Source organism: Schistocerca nitens, chromosome 5, assembly GCF_023898315.1.
Source record: "Schistocerca nitens isolate TAMUIC-IGC-003100 chromosome 5, iqSchNite1.1, whole genome shotgun sequence".
Classification (NCBI taxonomy): domain Eukaryota; kingdom Metazoa; phylum Arthropoda; class Insecta; order Orthoptera; family Acrididae; genus Schistocerca; species Schistocerca nitens.
In genome coordinates this window covers 857,157,071-857,184,604 of record NC_064618.1, presented here as the reverse complement: position 1 = coordinate 857,184,604, position 27,534 = coordinate 857,157,071, and the positions used below count along the sequence as shown (strand labels likewise).

The 27,534-nt window shown below is 42.7% G+C and overlaps 1 protein-coding gene across 3 annotated transcripts in view; it reads right to left on the bottom strand.

The window, feature by feature from the left end:
* Positions 1–27,534, bottom strand: part of LOC126259264 (protein FAM193A-like) — a 242,585-nt gene that overhangs the window by 204,598 nt on the left and 10,453 nt on the right. For all 3 annotated transcript variants that reach the window (XM_049955899.1, XM_049955897.1, XM_049955898.1), the window contains exons 3-7: positions 18,283–18,441; positions 16,664–16,806; positions 16,398–16,585; positions 16,178–16,308; positions 3,175–3,285 (exon numbers count right to left, since the gene is read on the bottom strand). In XM_049955899.1, the coding sequence (XP_049811856.1) occupies positions 3,175–3,285; positions 16,178–16,308; positions 16,398–16,585; positions 16,664–16,806; positions 18,283–18,441 (732 nt within the window). The remainder of the gene's footprint in view (positions 1–3,174; positions 3,286–16,177; positions 16,309–16,397; positions 16,586–16,663; positions 16,807–18,282; positions 18,442–27,534) is intronic.

Genomic DNA, 27,534 nt, shown 5'->3' with positions numbered 1-27,534 from the left:
CCTATAATTACTTGGATCATTATATGTGACCCTTTCTTATGCACCAGCCCTATTTAACATTTTCCATTCCAATGTATCCTCGTCTCCATTTAATATTCTTTCAAACAGCTTCCTTACCATCTCCAACAATTTTGGTGGACCAAACTTCACCACTTCTGGGTATATTGATACACATCCTGGTGCTTTCTTCATCTAACAGTTCCTGACAGTCTGCTGAAAAATTTTATATCCAAACAGCACAATTCTTCCTGTTTCATCCTCACCTCACATTTATATGAAAATTCAGGCTGATTTTCCTGAAATAAATCCTTAAAATATTTTGTCCATCGACCATCACTAACATTATCATTGACTTCCCTTTTCTCCTTGTCTCATCACTGTAAGTCCCACCAATCATTTTATTGACATATTCACCTCTTTCTTACCACACCCTGTTTTTCCTTTTTTAACCCTTCTCTTTTTACTTCTCCATTTAGTGTCCTATACCTATCTCGACTTTCACTGTCATTCACATTCAGGACGTACACAAGAAAAAGGAAGGGTGATAATAAGTTAGAACCTGGTGGTACACCACATGTAGCTACAAGTAGATATCAGATGGATAATGGTTGACAGTTTAATACAGGCTCTCTTTCCTGTAGACATTTTTTGTTTCCTATTAGAGAAACACAATCCAAACCATTTTGTGACACTTCACATGACATCATAATATTCTAATTTACCTAAAAGTACAGTGTGTTTTACACAGTCAAAAGTGCTTGAAACTTAACATACTATACTAGCAACCTGTAGTTTATTCTCTAACAAAGTATATGTAAATAGCCTCGTTACCAGAACTGTGACTCTTAACATATTATTTGTAGTCACATGGCCAAGGAGATGCTTGTACATCATCTTTTTTACAATTTTCAAGAATGTTGGCAAAAGTGAAATCAGATGGAAGTTTGATGGTAATTTTTAACCTTCTTTCTTATACAGAGCCTTAACTTTGGTGTATAGGGTGTCCCACTCCAACCTCCCTGATTTGAATGCTCCAGTCCGGAATCCCTGAATCATTACACCAACAACCTAAAAACAGTTTTCACATCCCGCAACTACCCTCTCGACCTGGTACAGAAGCAAATTACCAGAGCCACTTCATCCCCTCAAACCCAGAACCTCCCACAGAAGAACCCCAAAGTGCCCCACTTGTGACAGGATACTTTCCAGGACTGGATCAGACTCTGAATGTGGCTCTCCAGCAGGGATACGACTTCCTCAAATCCTGCCCTGAAATGAGATCCATCCTTCATGAAATCCTCCCCACTCCACCAAGAGTGTCTTTCCGCCGTCCACCTAACCATCGTAACCTCTTGGTTCATCCCTATGAAATCCCAAAACCACCTTCCCTACCCTCTGGCTCCTACCCTCGTAACCGCCCCCGGTGTAAAACCTGTCCCATGCACCCTACCACCACCACCTACTCCAGTCCTGTAACCCGGAAGGTGTACACGATCAAGGGCAGAGCCACGTGTGAAAGCACCCATGTGATTTACCAACTGACCTGCCTACACTGTGAAGCTTTCTATGTGGGAATGACCAGCAACAAACTGTCCATTCGCATGAATGGACACAGGCAGACAGTGTTTGTTGGTAATGAGGATCACCCTGTGGCTAAACATGCCTTGGTGCACGGCCAGCACATCTTGGCACAGTGTTACACCGTCCGGGTTATCTGGATATTTCCCACTGACACCAACCTATCAGAACTCCGGAGATGGGAACTTGCCCTTCAATATAGCCTCTCTTCCCGTTACCCACCAGGCCTCAACCTCCGCTAATTTCAAGTTGCCACCGCTCATACCTCACCTGTCATTCAACAACATCTTTGCCTCTGTACTTCCGCCTCGACTGACATCTCTGCCCAAACTCTTTGCCTTTACAAATGTCTGCTTGTGTCTGTATATGTGCATACGGATGTGTGTGTGTGCGCGCGAGTGTATACCTGTCCTTTTTTCCCCCTAAGGTAAGTCTTTCCGCTCCCGGGATTGGAATGACTCCTTATCCTCTCCCTTAAAACCCACATCCTTTCGTCTTTCCCTCTCCTTCCCCTCTTTCCTGATGAGGCAACAGTTTGTTGCGAAAGCTTGAATTTTGTGTGTATATTTGTGTTTGTTTGTGTGTCTATCGACCTGCCAGCGCTTTTGTTTGGTAAGTCTCATCATCTTTCTTTATATATATATATATATATATATTTGAATTACAAAAAACTAATTAAAAAAAAAATTGCATGGCGCGAGATTCGATCCGGCGACCTTCGGATTACGAACCTGAGCCCTTACCGCTGCACCACGACGCTGTGGAAAATTATTAATCGTAGAGAGTATTTCACCGCAACGGTTTCTTTTAACTGTCGATTTTCTCGACAACGGCTGAGAAGTGCTTCTTGGTGCTTTGCCACATTACACCTCTGGCCATGAGCTTTTATTATGCGCAGTATGAATCGAATCTGAATTTCAGAATTGGCGGCCTCCCCTTGTCAAACAAAATGTTTTGTTCAATACTGAGCACTCCCTAACCTTAGTTTCTTTCACACCTTCCTGTAGTAAAAACAGATGCTGCTCTGACGAACAACGACCATCTGTGTACCTACTAGATAACAAGGTGACACTGATACTACCTTCCTATTGAGGAGTCAACTGATACATTAAGGCATAACACAGCCAATAGATGGCAAATGACTTTAGTTGTTGAATACATTGAAAGTGAAGATCTCAGGCTATGCAGTAAGACCACAGGTACCACCTCAATGAAAACAGACATAATATACCCGACATTGATACATGTGTTCCCATAATTATTCTGAGCAATGCAGTTAAATATTCTAGTAATTACACAAAAACATATGATTTGGGACTAGATTCGACTGTATTACTCAAACATCACTGAAAACTAACAATCTTTATGACATTTCTTAGATGAATATCACACTCGGGCTTCACTATTTCAAGAAACCCTTAACATTTTACAATAAATTGAGATTTTGTGTTTAATTCATGGGATAGCAATGAAAAAGAATCAACAGTGGTCAAAATAATTTACTACAGCTAACAACAACTGCGTATATAAACACATTTTAGGTTGATATGGAGACTACCATAGGCACTAATAGCTTGAAACAAAATTGTTTAATACCTTGCTGTTTTGTTCCACATTTTCTGCTGAATAAGCTTTCTTTGTGCTTTAAAGAGTTCCCAGTCTTCCCGCAGCATCCTCTGCTTTGCCTTCAATGTTGCCTGCTCTTGGCTGGATAGGAAACAGATCAGCATAGCCATTAAATTTAAACTTAAATTGTAAAGTTATCCACAAATACAGTGCACACTTACGGTAAGTAATATTTACTTATCAATGGGCACACTTCACATTAAGTAATACTATAATTCTGTTAAATTAACAATGCGTAATAAATGTTAATGGCATCAACAATATCCTCATATACAGACAGCAAGAACAGATGGGGAGGACATAGTGGATGTGAAAGAGAGCGGAGAGAGGGTGAGTCAGAACGGGGTTGGGAAGAGTAGTCAGAAAGAGTGTGAGTGAGTCAGAGCAGGGAAGAGATAACGGCGACGAGTAGGCACAGTGAGGGGATGGAGGTAGAAGGGCACAAGATGGTTAGATGGCGCGAGAGGGGATGGTGCAAGTGAGGAGACAGAGTGCTACGATGTGTGTGCAGGGCGCCAGGAGAGAGGATGCAAGGTGGCAGGAACAAATTGCAGTGGGAGATGGTGGCTTGCAGGGAGCCATTAGAGTGTGCAGGGCACCACGTGGATATGCGTGCGTCTGGAACTCAGCAGAGATGGAGCACAGAGGAGTGTGTGGGGGGTAGGAAGGGCATGAGGAGAGTGTGCATGGGGAGTTGTGGGGCGAGATCGTGTGATGGGGGATAAGGTGGGTCTGCCTGAAGCGGCAGAGTGGGGGTATGCCCGAAGCAGGATTCCTGTGGCATGAGAGGTAGCGGATGGGGGACAACCCCACATGGTGTGAAGCAAGTGGTCCAGAGGGCCGCACATGTTGCAGTGAGGGGGCTGTGGTGCTGGGAAGGGGCTCTACTATACTTGGAGGTGAAAAGAGGGGAGCTGCAAGGGGTGAGAGGTGAGCAGCAAGGTATGAGAGGGTTGTGGTGGGGGGGGGGGGGGGGCGGCTGAGTCGCTCCGGTAGGGGAGGACCGCGCGAGGCCTGTGCGTTGCGCAGGAGATGGGGGCAGTACCCATGTGATGTGCAGGGGAGGCTGAGTGTGATGCAGGAGAGGCTGAGCATGGTGCACGGAAGGGACAATATGGCGCAGGGGCCTTGAGGTGTGTGTGTAGGGGGCACCATAGTGGGATGGGTCGGATCAGATCACATGGCGGAGGAGAGGAGGAGGCGGTCGGCGAGGGGTGGGGGACGGAGAGTATGATGGAGAGGAGAGAGGGGCTGGGTGAAAGGGAACTAGAGTTTGGGAGATGGTAAATATAGAGGGGCAAGGGGACAGTGATTGGGTGTTTGGTGGAGGGTAAATGTAGAGGGGCAGGGGGATGGAGAAGGGAAGAGACGGGCCAGAGAAGGGGAGAGGTGGCGAGCAGAGGGGCTGAGGGAGAGGCATAAAAAAGGGAGCGGCTACAAGAAGGGGGAGGTGGATAAGGGAAAGGGCGAGTGTGAATAAGAGGGGGAAGGTGGACAAGTGGGGGAGAGGTAGTTTACACAAGTCGAGGAGAGGTGACTGACAAGCAGAGGGAGAGGTAGATAACAGAAGGAGAGGGGTGCAAGAGGGCGTAAGGGGGAACAATGGGAGATGAGAGTGAAGGGGGGGAGAGGGGCAAAATGGAAGGAGGGGAGGTGGTGAGAGGGAGGAGGCTGAGAGGCTGAATGAGAGGCAGATGGAAAAAGATGGGCAGATCAATAGAGGGGGCCATACAGAACGGAAGGAAGGGACATCAAAATAGAGGGTATACATTGGAAGAAGGGTGATACATGGGAAAGGAGAGGGCATCATAGGAAGGAACAGAGGGGTCCTCAAAAGAGAGAGTACACTCTGGAAGAGAGGTGATACATGGGAAGGGAGAAGGGGACATCAAGAGAGAAGGTATATATTGGAAGAGGTAGGGGGCTTGGAAAGGCACTGATGAGGCAGCAGTTAGATCCCTCAGTTAAGCAGTAGACTTCATAAACGTAGCAAGGTACACTGTTTCACTTGTGAATTGACACAGATTCTCATAAGAAGCAACTTACTTTAAATTTCCTCTGTGCTCTTTAGTTTAAACTCCTATATTTTATGCATGTTATATGCATTTATCAGGCATAGTCCTGCATTTTATTAACAGTCTAGGGCACATTTTTGCCATATTTGGTATGGATAGGAAGTGCCATCAATGTATTCAGAAGCGGGATGAGATGGTGACTCTTTGCTCACAGCTCCAGAAGGCACTGGCTTCGATCATGGAGCTGGAGGCTGTTGCCAATGGGCATCACTGTGGGGCAGCAGGCTGAACATGGAGATCCCAGTGAGATCCAGCACATACCACACGTCCCCCAATCAGTCTACTACTGTGGGCTCCCCAGGTACTGCCTGCACTATGATTGACCACACACCCACAGTCGAGTAGGAGGTAATTCTGAGGTGTAGAGACAGCAGAAGATTTTCCAGGGGCCGATTGGAGGGCTTCCCCAGTTTGTCTGCGGAAAAGGTTTCACATGCTATCTATGTCTGACCAAGATCCTGAGCTAGATGCAGTTGCTCGCACTATTGCTGTGGAATTCTCTCGGCCCAGATGGTCTGAGCATTCATTCACAATTCACAGGTGAGATTACTGGTAGCTGGAAGCTCCAAGGTTAGGCATGTAATGGGGCCCTCAAAGATATGGGTGCCTAAACAGGGAAGGAATCCCATGTGCACACATACAGGGTGGAGTCATTCTAGATGTGGAACAGGTACTTCCAGAATAGCACAGTATGCAGCCAACAGCATGTGATGTCCCATGTCAGTACTAACGATTTGTCCCACTTTGGGCTGCAAGAGACTGTCTTTGGTTTTGGGTGGCTAGATGGAGTGGTAAAGACTGCCAGTATTGCTTGCAAGATGAAGGTGGAGCCCACCATCTGTAGCATCATCATCGATAGAATTGACTGTGGTCCTTTGGTGGAGAGCCAATTGGAAGTTCTGAATCAGAGGCTCAGACAGTTCTGCGACTTATACGCTGCAACTCAGAGCTCCACTTAATGTAGGTCAGGGGCCGACTACACACAGGATATGGCTACAAGAGAAGCGAGGGCTGTGTGGTGGGGATTGGACAGTTTTTTAAGTTAGAGAGTCTTGGAAAACTACAGAAATCGTGTCAGGCTAAAAGGATGGAGGGTACACACAGGCCATGGGTGGACCTAGCAACAATCGGTATTGTGTTTATAAATTTTCGTATCTGTGATGAGAAAAAATCATGGCTTCAAGTGCTAATAGAAATCAATGGAGCTCAAATCATTATAGGTATTGAAAGACTGCCAGAGCCGGAGATAAGTTCAGCTAAAACTTTTAAAAAGGACCTAAACATGTACAGAATGGGCAGATTAAATACAGTTGGTGGTGGAGTGTTCATTACTGTCAGAAGAAATTTACCTTGTAACAAAATTAAAGTACACAGCTCCTGTGAGTTGCTATGATAAGAGATTACACTGGACAACTGTAATAAATTAATAATTGGTTCCTTTCACAAGACCCCCCCGCCCAACTCACATGATGCAGATCAAAGAGAACTTGAATTTAATTTCAAATAGGTACCTCACTCGTACAATTTTAGTTGGTGGAGTCTTCAATCTACCCTCAATATTTTGGCAAAAATATGTGTTTGAAGCAGGTGGCAGGCATAAAACATGATACAAAATCATACTGAATGATTTCTCAGAAAATTCTTTTGAACAATTAGTTCAGAAGCACAGGCAAGGTGCAAATGGTTGTAAAACATACTTGATCTTGAAGCAACAAAATACTTCTACATGAAAAGGAAGCATCATACTGGGTGCAGGGATTAGTGACTATGAGGTCACTGTAACAAGAGTGAATACTGAAACATCCACACTCACCTAAAATAAATGCAAAACATATCCATATAATAAAGTGAATAAAAGTTCACTTGATGCCTTCCTAAGTTGCAGTTTCCACTGCTTCCAAACTAACAGACTGATGGCATTTGGTATATGCAAGGTGTTTCAGAAGTGATGGTCAATATTCACAGATATGACAGGACTGATCATTCAAAACAAAAAAAGTCAGGTAACATGGGCTCTAAAACGCACACCTTACGAGTTATGAACAATTCTGGATCTTCGATAATGTGAAACAAATCTCTTCCACTGTAAGCTCTTTGTTTTCCATATTTTAGGAAGTGTTAGTATGGACCAAAATAAGAGAATAGTGTCCAATAAACATGTGCTCTAAAATCCATACCTTACAAGCTACGAGTACTTTTTCATCTCCACTACTCTCAAACACAACTCTTCTAATAAACACGTGCTCATACCTTTTAATGTGTGGATTTTAGAGCACATTTACTGGACATTTTTCTCTTGTTTTGGTCCATACTACCACTGTCCAATATATGGAAAGCAAAGAGCGTGCAGTAGAAGAGATTTGCTTCACAGTATCGAAGATCAAGAATTGCTCATAGCTCTTATGGTATGCGTTTTAGAGCCCACGTTTACTTGACTTTTTTGTTTCAAATGATCATCCCTGTCATATCCCTGAATATTGAACATCACTTCTGAAACACCTTCTATTTACCAAATAAATTAATAAGAGATGGCACTTATCACCCAAGATACACAAAACAGATCAGAGCACTGTTGCAGCATCAACAAAAAAAGCATGCCAAATTTAAAAGAAGGGAAATTCCTGTGGTTTGGCAAAGTTTTTCAGAAGCTTGAAATTTAATGTGATCTTTAGTGTGAGGTGCTTTTAATAACTTGGACAATGAAACTCTGTCTTAAAATCTGGCTGTATGTAAAGTACACTAGTGCCAAACACAATCAATACCGTCTCCAGTGGTGGGATTGACTTTTTGATACAATCTATACGGCGGTGTAGGTTACAGTACAACGATTCACACCCTAAAGCCAATCACTTTGGTGGGCCCTCATTTGCCAGCAACTGGGGGGGGGGGGGGGGGGGGGGGGGGGGAAGTGCGTGATGCTACATGGCTCTAAAAATGTAACAATTTACATACTGATTCCATAGCATGATGGTTAAGGGACTAACTTCATGTGCAAAAGATTGTTGGTTCAAATCTCATTGGACACGTAGATTTGTTTCTTATTTTTAAATCTTTATCTAAATAACTTTGAGGATTATTTTTATTCAGTTAATTGGTTTAAATGTACTTTTTTCTATTCATTTGTCATGCCATATCTGTCATGGTGTGAAATACACCATTTGCTATCATTTTTCTTCCCATCAGTCATGTTCATGTGATTTTGATTACTGTTATATTTTAGCTTTGATTTAATTACTTCCATTTTGTCATCTGACATTTTAATTCATCCATGTCACTGCATTCAATATTTCCATTTCTCATTTTGCTTGAATTTTCTTTTACTGATAGTCTCTTCATTCGTTTAGTTCGTAATCCATGTTATTTTGTCCATAGCGCAACAAAAATTGATGTTTTAAATGTTTGCATAAGGATTGCCACCCAAAAAGATGTACATCTTGTAATGAAAAATACATTCCTGACACTACTGCACAGTCAATATAAACAGATTATTTCATCTATTGACTTCTGACCAATAGATCGGCAATTTAAAATGTTTAAATATTATCATAGATAAACAAAAGTAATTAAATTCACATGCACAAAGTTTCCAAGCGGAAAAAAGAATGATAGTAAGAAAAAAAATAAGAGCAACTGAAGAAGTTAAAATGTTGATTAAAATAATGTGACAAAGAAATACAAATAAATGAAATAGCATGTACACCAACTAATTGAATAAAAGTAATTATCAAAGTCATTCCCATAAATATTTAAAATCAAAAAGCATTGTTGTACCTGATGTGATTTTAATAGACAATCCTTTGAATGTGTAGTTAGTATCTTAGCCATCAAGCTATGGAAGCAGTCTGTAAACCGTTGTTACTTTTTAAGCTACAGAGCACCACGGAGGAAAATAATAATAATAATAATAATAATAATAATAATAATAATAATTTCCATTAATTACTCACATTCAAGTGTCAATCAGTGTGAATGGTTGCAAGGTGTAATTCCTTGTTCCTTAACCTACGTCAATATATTGATAGATTCAGAAAGTCAATCCCACCGTTGGGGGACACCTTCTTACAAGGGAACCTCCCCATCGCACCCCCCTCAGATTTAGTTATAAATTGACGCAGTGGATAGGCCTTGAAAAACTGAACACAGATCAATCGAGAAAACAGGATGAAGTTGTGTGAAACTATGAAAAAATAAGCAAATTATACAAACTGAGTAGTCCATGTGCAAGATAAGCAACATCAAGGACAATATGAGCTAAAGAGTGCCGTGGTATCGTGGTTAGAGAGAGCAAATGCGGAACGAGAGGTCCTTGGTTCGAGTCCTCACTTGAGTGAAAATTTTACTTTCTTTATTTTCGCAAAGTTACAATCCGTCCGTTCATTCATTGACGTCTCTGTTCACTGTAATGAGTTTAGTGTCTGTGTTTTGCGACCGCATCGCAAAACCGTGCGATTAGTAGACGAAAGGACGTGCCTCTCCAATAGGAACCGAAAACATTTGATCGCAAGGTCATAGGTCAACCGATTCCTCCACAGGAAAACACGTCTGACATATTCTATACGACACTGGTGACGGCATGTGCGTCACATGAGAGGCATATGTTGTCGACCCACCTAACTTGCACACTTGGCGAATGGGTAAAAAGATTCTTCTACCTTGCCCGATTTAGGTTTTCTTGTGGATGTGATAATCACTCCCAAAATTGTGATGAAAACATAAGAGTTTGTCACATAAACTGCAACAAATGAATGCAACAGTTTCACAGCCGCACAGTTTTCCCTGTGCTCCATCAAAACATATGTTTTTTACGTTTTCAAATGTTTCCGTGTGTAGACCGTCAAATCCTGCATATGTCCAAGCAAATCTAAACATGTCCTGGAATTTTGGAGAGCGAAGTTGATTATGTGTGAGTGCCTGAACTTTAATAATTATCTGAAAATAAAAAATTAAACTTTTTACTCAGGAGAAGATTTGAACCAAAGACCTCTCGTTTCGCACCTGCTCACGCTAACCACGGGACCACGACGCTCCTGAACTCACACTCTCCTTGATGTTGCCTATCTTGCGCATGGACTACTCAGTTTGTATATTTTGCTTATTTTTTCATAGTTCCACACAACTTCTTCCTGTTTTCTCGATTGATCTGTGTTCAGTTTTTCAAGGCCTATCCCTGTGCCAACTTATAACTAAATCTGAAAGGGGTGCGATGGGGAGGTTCCCTTGTTAGAAGTAAAGAGTGCTATTGACAAGGGATGTCAAATGGATTCCATATTTTTAGATTTCCAGAAAGCTTTCACACTGTTCTGCACAAGTGACAACTAATGAAATTGTGTGCCTACAGAGTATCCAGAGTATTGCATCAGTTGTGCAACTGGATTTGTGATTTCCTGTTAGAAAGGTTAACAGTTCACAGCAACTGATGAAAAGTCATTGAGTAAGACAGAAGTAATATCTGCACCTCCCCAAGGAAGTGTTATAGCCCCTTTGGTGCTCCTGATCTATACGAGGTGCATTTCAAGTTCTAAGAACTCCGATTTTTTTTCTGATTAACTACTCACCCGAAATTGATGAAACTGGCGTTACTTCTCGACGTAATCGCCCTGCAGATGTACACATTTTTCACAACGCTGACGCCATGATTCCATGGCAGCAGCGAAGGCTTCTTTAGGAGTCTGTTTTGACCACTCGAAAATCGTTGTGGCAATAGCAGCACGGCTGGTGAATATGCGGCCACGGAGAGTGTCTTTCATTGTTGGAAAAATCCAAAAGTCACTAGGAGCAGGTCAGGTGAATAGGGAGCATGAGGAATCACTTCAAAGTTGTTATCACGAAGAAACTGTTGCGTAACGTTAGCTCGATGTGCGGGTGCGTTTTCTTGGTGAAACAGCACACGCGCAGCCCTTCCCGGACGTTTTTGTTGCAGTGCAGGAAGGAATTTGTTCTTCAAAACATTTTCGTAGGATGCACCTGTTAGCGTAGTGCCCTTTGGAACGCAATAGGTAACGACTACGCCCTTGCTGTCCCAGAACATGGACACCCATCATTTTTTCAGCACTGGCGGTTACCCGAAATTTTTTTGGTGGCGGTGAACCTATGTGCTTCCATTGAGCTGACTGGCGCTTAGTTTCTGGATTGAAAAATGGCATCCACGTCTCATCCATTGTCACAACCGATGAAAAGAAAGTCCCATTCATGCTGTCGTTGCGCGTCAACATTGCTTGGCAACATGCCACACGGGCAGCCATGTGGTCGTCCGTCAGCATTCGTGGTACCCACCTGGATGACACTTTTCGCATTTTCAGGTCATCATGCAGGATTGTGTGCACAGAACCCACAGAAATGCCAACTCTGGAGGCGATCTGTTCAACAGTCATTCGGCGATCCCCCAAAACAATTCTCTCCACTTTCTCGATCATGTCGTCAAAGGGCTTGTGCATGCCTGAGGTGGTTTAGGTTTGTTGTCACACGATGTTCTGCCTTCATTAAACTGTCGCACCCACGAACGCACTTTCGACACATCCATAACTCCATCACCACGTCTCCTTCAACTGTCGATGAATTTCAATTGGTTTCACACCACGCAAATTCAGAAAACGAATGATTGCACGCTGTTCAAGTAAGGAAAACGTCGCCATTTTAAGTATTTAAAACAGTTCTCATTCTCGCCGCTGGCGGTAAAATTCCATCTGCCGTACGGTGCTGCCATCTCTGGGACATATTGACAATGAACGCGGCCTCATTTTAAAACAATGCGCATGTTTCTATCTCTTTCCAGTCCAGAGAAAAAAATCTGAGGCCTTAGAACTTGAATGCACCTCGTACAAACGATTTAGGATATAGGATACAAGCTGAGCAGTCATCTTAGATTGACTGCAGTTGATGCTGTCATTCTCTCTCTCTCTCTCTCTCTCTCTCTCTCTCTCTCTCTCTCTCTCTCAGCTTGTAAAGTCATTGGATGATCATAAGCCCTCTGCTGTTCCTGACCTATATAAACAATTTAGGAGACAATTTGAGCAGTCCTCTTACATTGTCTGCAGTTGATGCTGTCATTTGCCTTCTCTTTCTTTAAAGCTTGTACAGTCGCAGATGATTAAAATCAATTGCAAAATTATTTATACAAGATATCTGTATGGTGCAATAAGTGGTAACTGACTAAATACTGAAAAGTGCAAAGTCATTCACATGAGTACTCAAAGAAATCCACTAAATTTTGGTTACATGATAAAACACACAAATCTAAAGTCTGTAAATTCCACTAAATCCTTGGGGATTACAACAGTGAATACCTTAACTTGGAACAATCACATACATAATGTTATGGGTTCACCAAACCAAAGATTATGATCTACTGGCAGAAAACTTACAAAACACAAGAGAGACTGCCTACACTACACTTAGCTATCCTCTTCTGGAGTAAGAGGTCTGTTTAAAAATATCCCGGAACATTCATAATTTCACGCCAATAGTGTGGTGGAGCGAAATGAGATTGGCATCACTGCATCAAGTAGAACGTTGTATCGCACAGTTTGCGAATTTCGAGATGGCAGTGTTAGAGGAGCAATGCATCTACATTAAATTTTGCGTGAAACTCCAGAAAACCTTTACAGACACACACCAAATGATGCAGGAAGCCTACAGTGGTGAGCACTTAATCCACACTCATTGTTACAAATGGTTCACACAGTTTAAAAATGACCAGACTGAAGTTAAAGATGAACCTTGTTCAGCACACCCTTCGACATCTACCAATAGCGCTCATGTCAGGAATGCCAACGAAATTGAGCCTGACAATTGAAGATTGATTGTCGAAGACATTGCAGAAGACTGTAACATTCCAGTTGGATCATATCATGAAATCCTGACAAAGCTTCTTGGACTGCATTGTGTTGCTGCCAAACTCACCCCGTGGTTCATGAGTCAAGACCAGAAAGATCTTCGCCTTGCAATATATGAAGTGCTTTTGGACCGTGCAAATGAGAACGAAATGTTCCTTAAGGGAATCGTAACTGATGACAAGACGTGTGTCTACAATTATGGTGTTTAGACCAATGTTCAATCTTCACAATGGGTTGGCAAAGGTTCTCCAAGATCAATAAAAGCTCATCAGGTCAGGTCAAATGTCAAAGCCATGTTAATAATCTTCTCTGACTTTGAAGGATTAGTTCATCATGAATTCATGCCACAGGGACAAACTGTTACTCGAAGATACTATCAGGACATGTTGCGACACCTGCAAGAAAATGTGAGAAGGAAACGATGGCCTGAAATTTGGTGAGACAATTCATGTCTCTTGCATCATGACAACGCAGTCGCACATTCATCCCTGTACTGCCTCATACTCCGTACTCTCCAGACCTGGAACCTGTGTACTTTTTTATCCCCAAAGTTGAAAAACCATTTGAAAAGATGAGGATTTGCAGCAACAGACGAGATGAAAGAAAATTCGCAGATGGCACTTCGCACAATCCAGCAAGAAGCCTACCAAGACTGCTTCTGGAGTGGAAACTGTTTTTGAAGCAGTGTATCAGTTGTGCAGGACAGTGATCCAAAAGAGACCACATGCACAATCAGTAAAAGGTAAGCATAGAAAAATTTTGTGAATGAAGTTCCGGAATTTTCTGAACAGAGCTCATATTGCAGCATGGTATGAGATCAATGGATATGTTTGACGAAGGACTAGGATGAAGTTCAAAGAAAGGCAGGCAGTTTCATATTATTGTGTAATAGGGGGGAGAGTGCCACATATGCAATACATAGGTTGGATTGGCATTCAATAAATATAAACTTTTTTTTTGCAGAAAGATGATCTCACAAAATTTCGATCACCAACTTTCACCTCTGGGTCAGAAAATATGTTTGTGGTGCCTACCTATACAGGAAGAAATGATCATAATAATAAAATAGACACTAGAGCTCACACGGTAAGATAAGTGTCAGCTTTTTTCCTCGCATGTTGTTTGAGACTGGAACGGTTGAAAAATAGCTTGCAGGTGGAACGCTAACTCCTCTGTCAGGAACATAATTGGAAACTACAGAGTAATCATGTAGATGTCGATGGGAACAGAGTGGGGAAGTGGAAAAGGCAGAGGGAGGGGCGAGGCGGCGTGGAGGGGTGGAGGTGGAGGGCAGGGGAGGAGGCAGAGGGGAGAGGGGGAGGCGGTGTGGAGGGGCGGGGGTGGAGGGCAGGGCAGGGGAGGATGCCAGGGGAGAGGGGGAGGTGGAGGAGAGAGGGAGATATAGATGTGGTGAGGGGGCGTGGGGTTGGGGGGGAGAGGTTGGGGGGGAGAGGTTGGGGGGGGGAGAGGTTGGGGGGGAGAGGTTGGGGGGGAGAGGTTGGGTGGTGGAGATGGAGAGAGTTGGGGGTGGAGATGGAGAGAGTTGCGGGGAGAGAGGCGTTGCGGGGAGAGAGGCGTTGCGGGGAGAGAGGCGTTGCGGGGAGAGAGGCGTTGCGGGGAGAGAGGCGTTGCGGGGAGAGAGGCGTTGCGGGGAGAGAGGCGTTGCGGGGAGAGAGGCGTTGCGGGGAGAGAGGCGTTGCGGGGAGAGAGGCGTTGCGGGGAGAGAGGCGTTGCGGGGAGAGAGGCGTTGCGGGGAGAGAGGCGTTGCGGGGAGAGAGGCGTTGCGGGGAGAGAGGCGTTGCGGGGAGAGAGGCGTTGCGGGGAGAGAGGCGTTGCGGGGAGAGAGGCGTTGCGGGGAGAGAGGCGTTGCGGGGAGAGAGGCGTTGCGGGGAGAGAGGCGTTGCGGGGAGAGAGGCGTTGCGGGGAGAGAGGCGTTGCGGGGAGAGAGGCGTTGCGGGGAGAGAGGCGTTGCGGGGAGAGAGGCGTTGCGGGGAGAGAGGCGTTGCGGGGAGAGAGGCGTTGCGGGGAGAGAGGCGTTGCGGGGAGAGAGGCGTTGCGGGGAGAGAGGCGTTGCGGGGAGAGAGGCGTTGCGGGGGAGAGGTGTGGGGGGGGGAGAGGTGTGGGGGGGTGAGGTGTGGGGGGGGAGAGGTGTGGGGGGAGTGGTGTGGGGGGAGAGGTGTGGGGGGAGAGGTGTGGGGGGAGAGGTGTGGGGGGAGAGGTGTGGGGGGAGAAGTGTGGGGGGAGAAGTGTGTGGGGGAGCTGTATGGGGTGGTGGTGTGGGGGGGAGGTGTGGGGGGAGGTGTGGGGTGGAGGTGTGGGGAGGGAGGTGTGGGGGGAGGTGTGGGGTGGAGGTGTGGGGAGGGAGGTGTGGGGTGGAGGTGTGGGGAGGGAGGTGTGGGGGGAGAGGTGGGGTGGGAGAGGTGGGGTGGGAGAGGTGGGGTGGAGGAGGAGGAGGAGATTAGTGTTTAACGTCCCGTCGACAACGAGGTCATTAGAGACGGAGCGCAAGCTCGGGTTAGAGAAGGATGGGGAAGGAAATCGGCCGTGCCCTTTGAAAGGAACCATCCCGGCATTTGCCTGAAAGGATTTAGGGAAATCACGGAAAACCTAAATCAGGATGGCCGGAGACGGGATTGAACCGTCGTCCTCCCGAATGCGAGTCCAGTGTGCTAACCACTGCGCCACCTCGCTCGGTTAGGTGGGGTGGGAGAGGTGGGGTGGGAGAGGTGAGGGGGACAGGTGAGGGGGACAGGTGAGGGGGACAGGTGAGGGGGAAGTGGGGGAGATGGGGGCAAGATGGGGAAGGGGCGGGAGAGGTGGGGAAGGGGCGGGGTAAACAATGGAACACGGAGGAGATGGTAAGGGAAGGAAACTTGTGAGAGACGGACATGGTGAGTCTGTGGAAAAAAGGGGGAGGGCGAGAGCAAGAGGGGGAGAGTACAAGAGCGAGGAATATAAATTTTTATTTTTGTATTACAAATATTACCCAAATTCCTTTTCATATATGTAAAATCTTTGTCACATCTAGTGCATTTAACACAGGAAATTTTGGCAGTTGCTACTTACTTGTAAGCTTCAACCAATGTTTCTGTGTCCCTCCACATAGCTCCTATGAGGGTCATTTCATCATCAAAAGCAAGATAATGATGCACTAGATCTGAATACGCTTCGTTTTTTCCAGGTAACATGTTACGCAACTGTATAGCAAAAATAATAATGTCACTGAATCAATTTGCAAAATACTGCTGCTTCAGTCACAACACCATGGAATACATTAATTCCTCACCTGACCAATGTAAATAGGTAAATTGTCCTGGACAACAGGGTCTGTATAAACTAGGCTCTGGTAGAGGTGCTTGTTTAGAACTTCCCAAGTCAAGCTGAATTTCTGCAAGTGTTCCTTTTCCAACTGTTGCAATATTGGACCCAATTGTTTGGCAGCATCACACAGTTTATCATACCCTTCCAACAGACCTGAAAAGTTGAAGGTTATGAAATGCATTTAAAAATTACAAACAGTATTTCAAGAGCTAAAGAAAGAACAATAAGTACCTGTAATGAATATTTCTGCTAACTCTGGGGTTTGCTGTTCCCTATGAAGCAGTTCCAATTGCCTTACTTTGGCTTCTATAACAAATTCCTGCACCTGTGCTTCCAGTCTTTGGAACAACTGATGAGCATCACGTGTACACAACCTAAAAGGAATCTGAAGGTAATAATCTTGCATTGGAACTCAGTTTCACAGAAAGTCAGCACTGTACATTACCATCTTCACTTTAAGGAAACACTTTCTTTGTGAATAAATCTGCATTGAACACATTTTGAAACTAAAGACAGCAGGGAGCAAGGACTCCTAAAATCTGAGGTGGAAAGACTTTAGTGTAACAGTGTAATGATACATTTAGAAACCTGTCAGGACCTTACCAAGAATGTAGTTGGTTCATTGGTTAGTTAGTTTGCTACATCAATCATCATATTTGTGGCATCTGTGATGCAAAATTTGTAAACTGTTTTACAAATATCACATTTTCCACAAATATATGACCATATAGTCATTATTTAAGTACCTTTTATGCAATTAGTAAGTATTGGCAATTACTGGAAACTTAATTATGACATCAGCTCATTTCATAATTTCTTTGTCCCTGACCATGTGGCATGCTGCACAAGATTTTGACGGTAAGAAAGAACTATGTCTAACAACTCCTAATACAGAACTCCGAAAGACTGGCCAGAATGCATTGGTTGCTATTTTAACACACAGCATGTGGGCTGGCGGCCCGCGGGCTTGATCTGGCCTGTGATAGGTTTCAATACAGCCCGTGGGAAAAGAAACTGGGAGAGACAGGGATGTGCTCACATCGTATTTTACAGAAACAACCAGTGCCTATGCAATCAGCCATCTTAAGTATTTTTCAACATATACATAAAAAATGCTTGCTTACAGTGTTTGCTGATATTAACTCATGAAATTTCAAATATTCGACTGAACTGCCTGTAACCAAAAATCGCTATGTTACTTCTATCTGTTTGTTGACAGGAACTGCCTATTTCATTGACATATTTTATTGTTCTATCCTTTCTTGATTAACATTAATAAATAATTATTGTCCATTGTGGTCGTATTAAAACACAGCAACACGTAAATTGAATACATTTTCTAAAAAGCGTAACTGAGGCACAATCTGTTGGCGAAGGGTGACGGAAAAGGGGTGCTACTCATATCAGTCACAGAAGCTATAGTTTTCAGTTTATGAGCTAGGAGTGCCGATTTCACATCATGTGACATGACGAAGCAGCCCACAAACTTCAGAAAGCATGTGAGCAGACCCACATGTTATCAAAGGTTGTCCATTCTTGCTCTAGACAGTTTGTACTTCCTCTCTGAACAAGCAGATTGCTGGAATGCATTAACAAAATAGTTGCTTCCCTACTTTACCTCAATCCAAGCCATCTGAAGGCAGTTTAGTTTATTATTGGCTTCAGTAAACTAGCTACTCTTTTGTATTTTGAACTGAATGTGTGTCATACTTCTCGTGAAGTTTTCAGCGTAACATCAACATCGTCATTGCAGCAACAATAACACCAAAACTTATGAAAATAATACTTTCAAAAGTAATAAATAATAAAATCAGAGAACTCCTATGCTACGTATTACAAAATTAACTTACTTGTGAACTAAGGCTTTCATTTTAGCTTCAGTTTCTGATGATGTCTGTGTCACGTTTCCCTCCATAACCATGCGATACACCATTCGAATATGCTGACGCAACTCCAACCAATGGGATTGCAGGCGCCGCATGTCTTCCAACTGATCTGCTGCTTGTTCTCTGCAAAAGTAGTACATATTTATGTAGATATAACAACGAGTTTGGTATAATTTTTTTGTCACAATCCTCCAACATTTTTTTATGGTTTTGTTCTTTTTATGGCAAACTTACATAAGATGATATGAAGCAGGCTGTTTTAAAATATGGCAGTGAGGAAGACCTTATTACTACTTGTGGGGAAAAAACATAGACTTTGAAACTGATAACTTTGAAAGGGTCAAAGATCTATTTATATAAATAAAATGAGATTGCCAAAATTTTCCCACCACATGTTCATTTTGAACCATGTCATCAAGATGGTGGATATCCCTACTTAAAGCTTACACAGTATGGTGACCACGATGTCACACACTACACGAACAAACATGTAAAAACTATTTAATTGCAGAAATAATAAGAAACTAATGAGACAAGAACAGAGATTATGGTTCTTGGGTAGGGAAAATACTAGTACCGAGGACACAAGAAAACAAAAACAAACACTAACACAAAAATCAAACCAGCAATCTACAAAAGCATCATAACAAAAGACCCTGGAGTGAGAAGAGGGGGGGGGGGGGGGAGGAGGAGGAGAATAGCATCTGAATTTTCAATTCGCCACCAAAATAACAACACACTTCACGATACCCACCATTATCAACAATTAAACATTAATTTCAACTACCAGCTCAAACCACGAAGTCATACACAACTACTACAACACAAATTTTTATGCACACACACACACACACACACACACACACACACAACAAAACCAAAACAACCCTTACAAACACCCATCTCCCTCCAACACTACTCCCCTGAGGAACACCAACCCCCAACACCAATCCCCAACACAATACCCAAAATCAAAATATAAATAAATAATTTTTAACCTCTGCTGTATGGTTTACCATTAAATGTCGATAACCCCTGGTACCTAAATCACTGTATGAAGTAAATGAATCAGAAATGATAGTGGAACCTAACCTTCTGCATTGTATTCCTCAATTTAAGTAACCAAAGCCCGTTTTGTACTCCTCCTCACCACCCTAAAAATCACATCAGAATTCTCACCCCCAGAAACAACAGTCCCTCCACACCCTCAGAATGATCACCTCTCCCATACTTAGCCTTCCCAAACACAGATTTGTCAATTTTTACAACTATCCCTGACCCCTGCACCCCCACCCCCACAGCCAAGTCAACTGAAACTCCGGGGAGGGGGAAGGGGATACACTAACACACTAATCATTGAAATTCATCTCATGAAAACAAAAACAAATAGACAAACAAGCACACAAATACCAATAATAAGTTATATATACAAAGACAGTAACTTGTTCTCGAAAGAACCGTTATTGTTGATGACCGTGCAGCTTTTCTCTGAAATAAATGATGACTAACTGACAACCTCAGCTGCTGATAGGTGTTGTTGTTATACCTCGATGTGGACAGCTGAAAATGTGTGCCCCGACCGGGACTCGAACCCGGGATCTCCTGCTTACATGGCAGACGCTCTATCCATCTGAGCCACCGAGGACACAGATGAATAGCGCGACTGCAGGGACTTATCCCTTGCACGCTTCCCGTGAGACTCACATTCCCAACTGTCCACAATTCTACATATGTATTGTACCTTTATAGACATTTGCCCACCCACTCATTACTCGCGCACGCGCTGGCGATTCCGGTAAGAGTTAGGGCAACCTGTGCGCATTCGCACAGACAAAGGTCAATGGCTGGGTAGCCTTTAACTATATATACAAAGACAGTAACTTGTTCTCGAAAGAACAGTTATTGTTGATGACCGTGCAGCTTTTCTCTGAAATAAATGATGACTAACTGACAACCTCAGCTGCTGATAGGTGTTGTTGTTATACCTCGATGTGGACAGCTGAAAATGTGTGCCCCGACCGGGACTCGAACCCGGGATCTCCTGCTTACATGGCAGACGCTCTATCCATCTGAGCCACCGAGGACACAGATGAATAGCGCGACTGCAGGGACTTATCCCTTGCACGCTTCCCGTGAGACTCACATTCCCAACTGTCCACAATTCTACATACACCTATCAGCAGCTGAGGTTGTCAGTTAGTCATCATTTATTTCAGAGAAAAGCTGCACGGTCATCAACAATAACTGTTCTTTCGAGAACAAGTTACTGTCTTTGTATATATAGTTAAAGGCTACCCAGCCATTGACCTTTGTCTGTGCGAATGCGCACAGGTTGCCCTAACTCTTACGGGAATCGCCAGCGCGTGCGCGAGTAATGAGTGGGTGGGCAAATGTCTATAAAGGTACAATACATATGTAGAATTGTGGACAGTTGGGAATGTGAGTCTCACGGGAAGCGTGCAAGGGATAAGTCCCTGCAGTCGCGCTATTCATCTGTGTCCTCGGTGGCTCAGATGGATAGAGCGTCTGCCATGTAAGCAGGAGATCCCGGGTTCGAGTCCCGGTCGGGGCACACATTTTCAGCTGTCCACATCGAGGTATAACAACAACACCTATCAGCAGCTGAGGTTGTCAGTTAGGCATCATTTATTTCAATAATAAGTTGACAAAACAATATCCCATATGGTCATCCTAGAATTCTTGGAACAGGACCCCCTCCTAATAGACCACCAAATATTGTCACGATGGCCCTGCCATATGTACTCGTTTCTGTTTCAAGCAGCAACAACTATGGTCAACTTCAGCAAGTCACTGCACTGCTGACACCTCACCTGCTCCCCCACCAGGCCATACAACTGACGAAATTTAATTGTCACAGCCATATCTTTGCTCACAACACCAACTAACAAATGACTGGCAAATTCAATCACAATATCCATACCTAGCAACATATGACAAAGAAGCAAAGTTAAATTTCAAATCAAGAATGAACAAATTTTAAACGACAAACTAACAGCTCCAAAACCAAAAACAAATCAGTAGCTGATAACTAACAACATTTAAATAACACACAAAAGCAAACTCTGAAAACACTGAGTAACACACAGCACTAAGTACAATGCCACACTAACATCACTCAAACAATTTGGAAACACAAACATTCTTCACTAGTGTGTCATTGCTTATTACAACATTCACTCTGCAAACCCGAGTCATTCAAATACGCCGCACCACAATGATGTCACGCAAAACAACATAGTTATGTCAAGGATCAAGGCTGACAACATCTGGTACTCCAACTTTCTGCTGACCCAAAAAAATTATGCTGAGACTATCACACCAAAACAGTAAATAAACCTGTTAAAAAAGGAGGACAAATACTTTGCAAGGCAGCCTCTTAAACAGAGCTTTGTAAGATCAAAACATCATGGTAGATGGTCCTCTTTCACACACAAAAACTTATTTTATGTCATGCAAGAGCATTACTTAGAAGAGTACCTTTTATTATCTTCTCAGTAAAATGTGTTTCCTAACAGTTATTATTCCAAGTCTTCATAGTGTCAATAAATTCTTAATGGCATATTTTAGTAGTATTATTAATTTATTATTACTTATTTCATTTGTCAGTCATCTAACGAACATGATAGCTTATAACAATTCTGACAGTTATTATTTTATCTTTTTTCTAAGCCAGATGTTTTTCCTAAATGCACCATGTCTAGCAGGGCGTTAGTCTAACTATATGGCTGAAGTTTTTTTCCTTGCACTGGAAAGACCCAAATGTCACCAGAGTTGGTGGAAGATGTCTTGGTTTTGCACTTCTTAAAACTGTATACCCATTCCACCTAGATTTATTTGTTTTTCTTTCTTTCAATATTCCACTACAGGATTCTTGTTCTCAGTAATCAAGGGTGTAGAATAATCAGTTTCTCCACGTATCAATTCTGCAACTATTTGTTTGATTTTAGTCAGAAATAGCCTGAAAATCTTTTAGTATTGTAGGGTATGTTGCGCTGAGCAATAATTGTTAAGAAAAACATTCTGTATCATTTGCGCACAAATTCAAACAGCTAACCAGAGATGGTGCCACCATATGTTTCCTTTGTTGGTTACCTGAACAAGAGAGCAATACCAAAATTGCACACAGAATAGTAGTAAGGATCGAACCCAGGCTTAAGGCTGAACAGTCATGTATGCTATCATCTACACAATGAGAACTGAGATTAATTGTATATTGGGGACGGAAGGCGAGTGTCACTTGAATTCATGCACACAACAGACTGGTTGGCTAACTTTAATGTTAATTAACTCTGAAACAATGCAACGTATTGAATTTTTCTCATAACAATTACTTCTCAGCATGACCTGTCCCACATCATGAGACTGTTTCAGACTGCCCTGTATGTATTATTTGTAAAAGGCGTTGAAGATATATTTTGTTCATGTGGAATCCTCCATTATTCTTATGTGGTCAATGAAGCGAATTCTACTTTTGTGAACTGCTCCTGTAATTTTCCTATTTTAGAATATATTAACTGTTTCTACTTTTTATATGATCCCATTTTGTGTAAGATCTTTCTCTCTGTTCCAATTCTGCTAGTTCACATCTAACTCGCAGAGTGTAAGACACTCAGATGCGTATACAGACGTATTGGTAATATGACAAACTTTTAATGGTGACTTTCAGTATAAATGGGTCTTGATCATGACAGGCTCTCTCTCTCTCTCTCTCTATCTCTCTTACCCGCACATTTTTTTTTCGTCTCTTTTGATGCTCCCTCACTGTTACACAGTTCAAGTGAATCAGTTTCTTCCTCTTCTGCACTCTGAATTACTATACCCTACCACCTTCTTACCTGAACATTAAATTATTATTTCATGGGAATGAGCCAATGTCGGATAGCGCAAATACTTAGTAACACTGGTTGGGCATCCTCTGTGTCCATATTTCTTTCATTATTTTACCACGAGTTCATTCCCTCACTTCATACAAACTTGCCACAGTCCATTTTATGGATTCTGTCTTTACTTTCCAGCTGGTATCACAGAATTTAACTACCTGTCTTGAGAATTTACATGGTTTCATTCTCCTGACATGGCTGTAAAATCCTTTTTTCATCCCATTTCAATAACTTTCTCTTCCATTCCATTTTCTTGGACATCTCACCCATCTACAATTTTTTTTTTACTGTCTTGATTTTTGACACATTTTGTTTCAACATGTTTTGTTGCTTCCCCCATGAACCATGGACCTTGCCGTTGGTGGGGAGGCTTGCGTGCCTCAGCGATACAGATGGCCGTACCGAAGGTGCAACCACAACGGAGGGGTATCTGTTGAGAGACCAGATAAACATGTGGTTCCTGAAGAGGGGCAGCAGCCTTTTCAGTAGTTGCAGGGGCAACAGTCTGGATGGTTGACTGATCTGGCCTTGTAACATTAACCAAAACAGCCTTGCTGTGCTGGTACTGCGAACGGCTGAAAGCAAGGGGAAACTACAGCCGTAATTTATCCCGAGGACATGCAGCTTTACTGTATGATTAAATGATGATGGCGTCCTCTTGGGTAAAATATTCCGGAGGTAAAATAGTCCCCCATTCGGATCTCCGGGCGGGGACTACTCAAGAGGACGTCGTTATCAGGAGAAAGAAACTGGCATTCTACGGATCAGAGCGTGGAATGTCAGATCCCTTAATCGGGCAGGTAGGTTAGAAAATTTAAAAAGGGAAATGGATAGGTTAAAGTTAGATATAGTGGGAATTAGTGTTCGGTGGCAGGAGGAACAAGACTTTGGTCAGGTGATTACAGGGTTATAAATACAAAATCAAATAGAGGTAATGCAGGAGTAGGTTTAATAATGAATAAAAAGATAGGAGTGCGGGTAAGCTACTACAAACAGCATAGTGAACGCATTATTGTGGCCAAGATAGACACAAAGCCCATGCCTACTACAGTAGTACAAGTTTATATGCCAACTAGCTCTGCAGATAATGAAGAAATTGATGAAATGTATGATGAGATAAAAGAAATTATTCAGATAGTGAAGGGAGACGAAAATTTAATAGTCATGGGTGACTGGAATTCATCAGTAGGAAAAGGGAGAGAAGGAAATATAGTAGGTGAATATGGATCGGGGGGAAGAAATGAAAGAGGAAGCCGCCTTGTAGAATTTTGCACAGAGTATAACTTAAGCATAGCTAACACTTGGTTCAAGAATCATAAAAGAAGGTTGTATACCTGGAAGAATCCTGGAGATACTAAAAGGAATCAGATAGATTATATAATGGTAAGACAGAGATTTAGGAACCAGGTTTTAAATTGTAAGACATTTCCAGGGGCAGATGTGTATTCTGACCACAATTTATTGGTTATGAACTGCAGATTGAAACAACAATTCTGACCACAATCTATTGGTTATGAACTGCAGACTGAAACTGAAGAAACTGCAAAAGGGTGGGAATTTAAGGAGATAGGACCTGGATAAACTGAAAGAACCAGAGGTTGTAGAGAGTTTCAGGGAGAGCATAAGGGAACAATTGACAGGAATGGGGGAAAGAAATACAGTAGAAGAAGAATGGGTAGCTCTGAGGGATGAAGTAGTGAAGGCAGCAGAGGATCAAGTAGGTAAATAGATGAGGGCTAATAGAAATCCTTGGGTAACAGAAGAAATATTGAATTTAATTGATGAAAGGAGAAAATATAAAAATGCAGTAAATGAAGCAGGCAAAAGGGAATACAAACGTCTCAAAAATGAGATCGACAGGAAGTGCAAAATGGCTAAGCAGGGATGGCTAGAGGACAAATGTAAGGATGTAGAGGCTTGTCTCACTATGGGTAAGATAGATACTGCCTACAGGAAAATTAAAGAGAGCTTTGGAGAGAAGAGAACCACTTGTATGAATATCAAGAGCTCAGATGGCAACCCAGTTTTAAGCAAAGAAGGGAAGGCAGAAAGGTGGAAGGAGTATATAGAGGGTTTATACAAGGGCGATGTACTTGAGGACAATATTATGGAAATGGAAGAGGATGTAGATGAAGATGAAATGGGAGATAAGATACTGCGTGAAGAGTTTGACAGAGCACTGAAAGACCTGAGTCGAAACAAGGCCCCGGGAGTAGACAACATTCCATTAGAACTACTGATGGCCTTGGGAGAGCCAGTCATGACAAAACTCTACCATCTGGTGAGCAAGATGTATGAGACAGGCGAAATACCCACAGACTTCAAGAAGAATATAATAATTCCAATCCCAAAGAAAGCAGGTGTTGACAGATGTGAAAATTACCGAACTATCAGTTTAATAAGTCACAGCTGCAAAGTACTAACGCGAATCTTTACAGACGAATGGAAAAACTGGTAGAAGCAGACCTCGGGGAAGATCAGTTTGGATTCCGTAGAAATGTTGGAACACATGAGGCAATACTAACCTTACGACTTACCTTAGAAGAAAGATTAAGAAAAGGCAAACCTACGTTTCTAGCATTTGTAGACTTAGAGAAAGCTATTGACAACGTTAACTGGAATACTCTCTTTCAAATTCTGAAGGTGGCAGGGGTAAAATACAGGGAGCGAAAGGCTATATACAATTTGTACAGAAACCAGATGGCAGTTATAAGAGTCGAGGGGCGTGAAAGGGAAGCAGTGGTTGGGAAAGGAGTGAGACAGGGTTGTAGCCTCTCCCCGATGTTATTCAATCTGTATATTGAGCAAGCAGTAAAGGAAACAAAAGAAAAATTCGGAGTAGGTATTAAAATTCATGGAGGAGAAGTAAAAACTTTGAGGTTCGCCGATGACATTGTAATTCTGTCAGAGACAGCAAAGGACTTGGAAGAGCAGTTGAACGGAATGGACAGTGTCTTGAAAGGAGGATATAATATGAACATCAACAAAAGCAAAACGAGGATGATGGAATGTAGTCAAATTAAATCGGGTGATGCTGAGGGGATTAGCTTAGGAAATGAGACACTTAAAGTAGTAAAGGAGTTTTGCTATTTAGGGAGTAAAATAACTGATGATGGTCGAAGTAGAGAGGATATAAAATGTAGACTGGCAATGGCAAGGAAATCGTTTCTGAAGAAGAGAAATTTGTTAACATCGAGTATAGATTTAAGTGTCAGGATGTCGTTTCTGAAAGTATTTGTATGGAGTGTAGCCATGTATGGAAGTGAAACATGGACGATAACCAGTCTGGACAAGAAGAGAATAGAAGCTTTCGAAATGTGGTGCTACAGAAGAATGCTGAAGATAAGGTGGGTAGATCACGTAACTAATGAGGAGGTATTGAATAGGATTGGGGAGAAGAGAAGTTTGTGGCACAACTTGACTAGAAGAAGGGATCGGTTGGTAGGACATGTTTTGAGGCATCAAGGGATCACAAATTTAGCATTGGAGGGCAGCGTGGAGGGTAAAAATCGTAGAGGGAGACCAAGAGATGAATACACTAAGCAGATTCAGAAGGATGTAGGTTGCAGTAGGTACTGGGAGATGAAGAAGCTTGCACAGGATAGAGTAGCATGGAGAGCTGCATCAAACCGGTCTCGGGACTGAGGACCACAACAACAACAACAACAACAACAACAACATGTTTTGTTGCTTGTTTATTGGAAGTAATATACTGTCTTCTAAAATGAAATCTGCAAGTCTCCTTTTTGTGCAATTTCTTTTAAGAGTTTGGCCACTTTCTGAGGTGGCCTGATGTCACAAATCAAGGGTACAAGATCATTTACAAATGCAAGACAATTTAATTTTCTTCTACCTAATGTGATCGGGTGGATAAAATTAAAAATATATTTTTTCTTGCGCCACTCTGTTATTACTTGATCAGGTACACAGTTGAATAGTAATTGAAGTATGTGTCTTATGTTAGTTTCGAAGGTGAAAGATTCCAAAATTTCTAATTTAGATTTTGGGATTTTGTTTTTGTTTATCAGGGTATTGTGGTTTCAGCACTATTCACTCCAACTTTGGAACAATGAGTCACGATAAAATAAAATGCAAGTGTTTGAAGTCGACAAATATGAATACTTAGCTTTGTTTTCTTGACAGATCCTTTGATGCTCCATGTTTACTTTCAGCTATTTGTGTAGCCCCAAGTTCAATCGTGTTTATGGGCCAGCATTTTAGTGGTTGTATTTCTTTTAGCGTTTTCCAATAACATATTGATGCCGTCATGTGTATCCCTTCAATCCTGCCACTTTGTGCTATCCATCCACTGTTA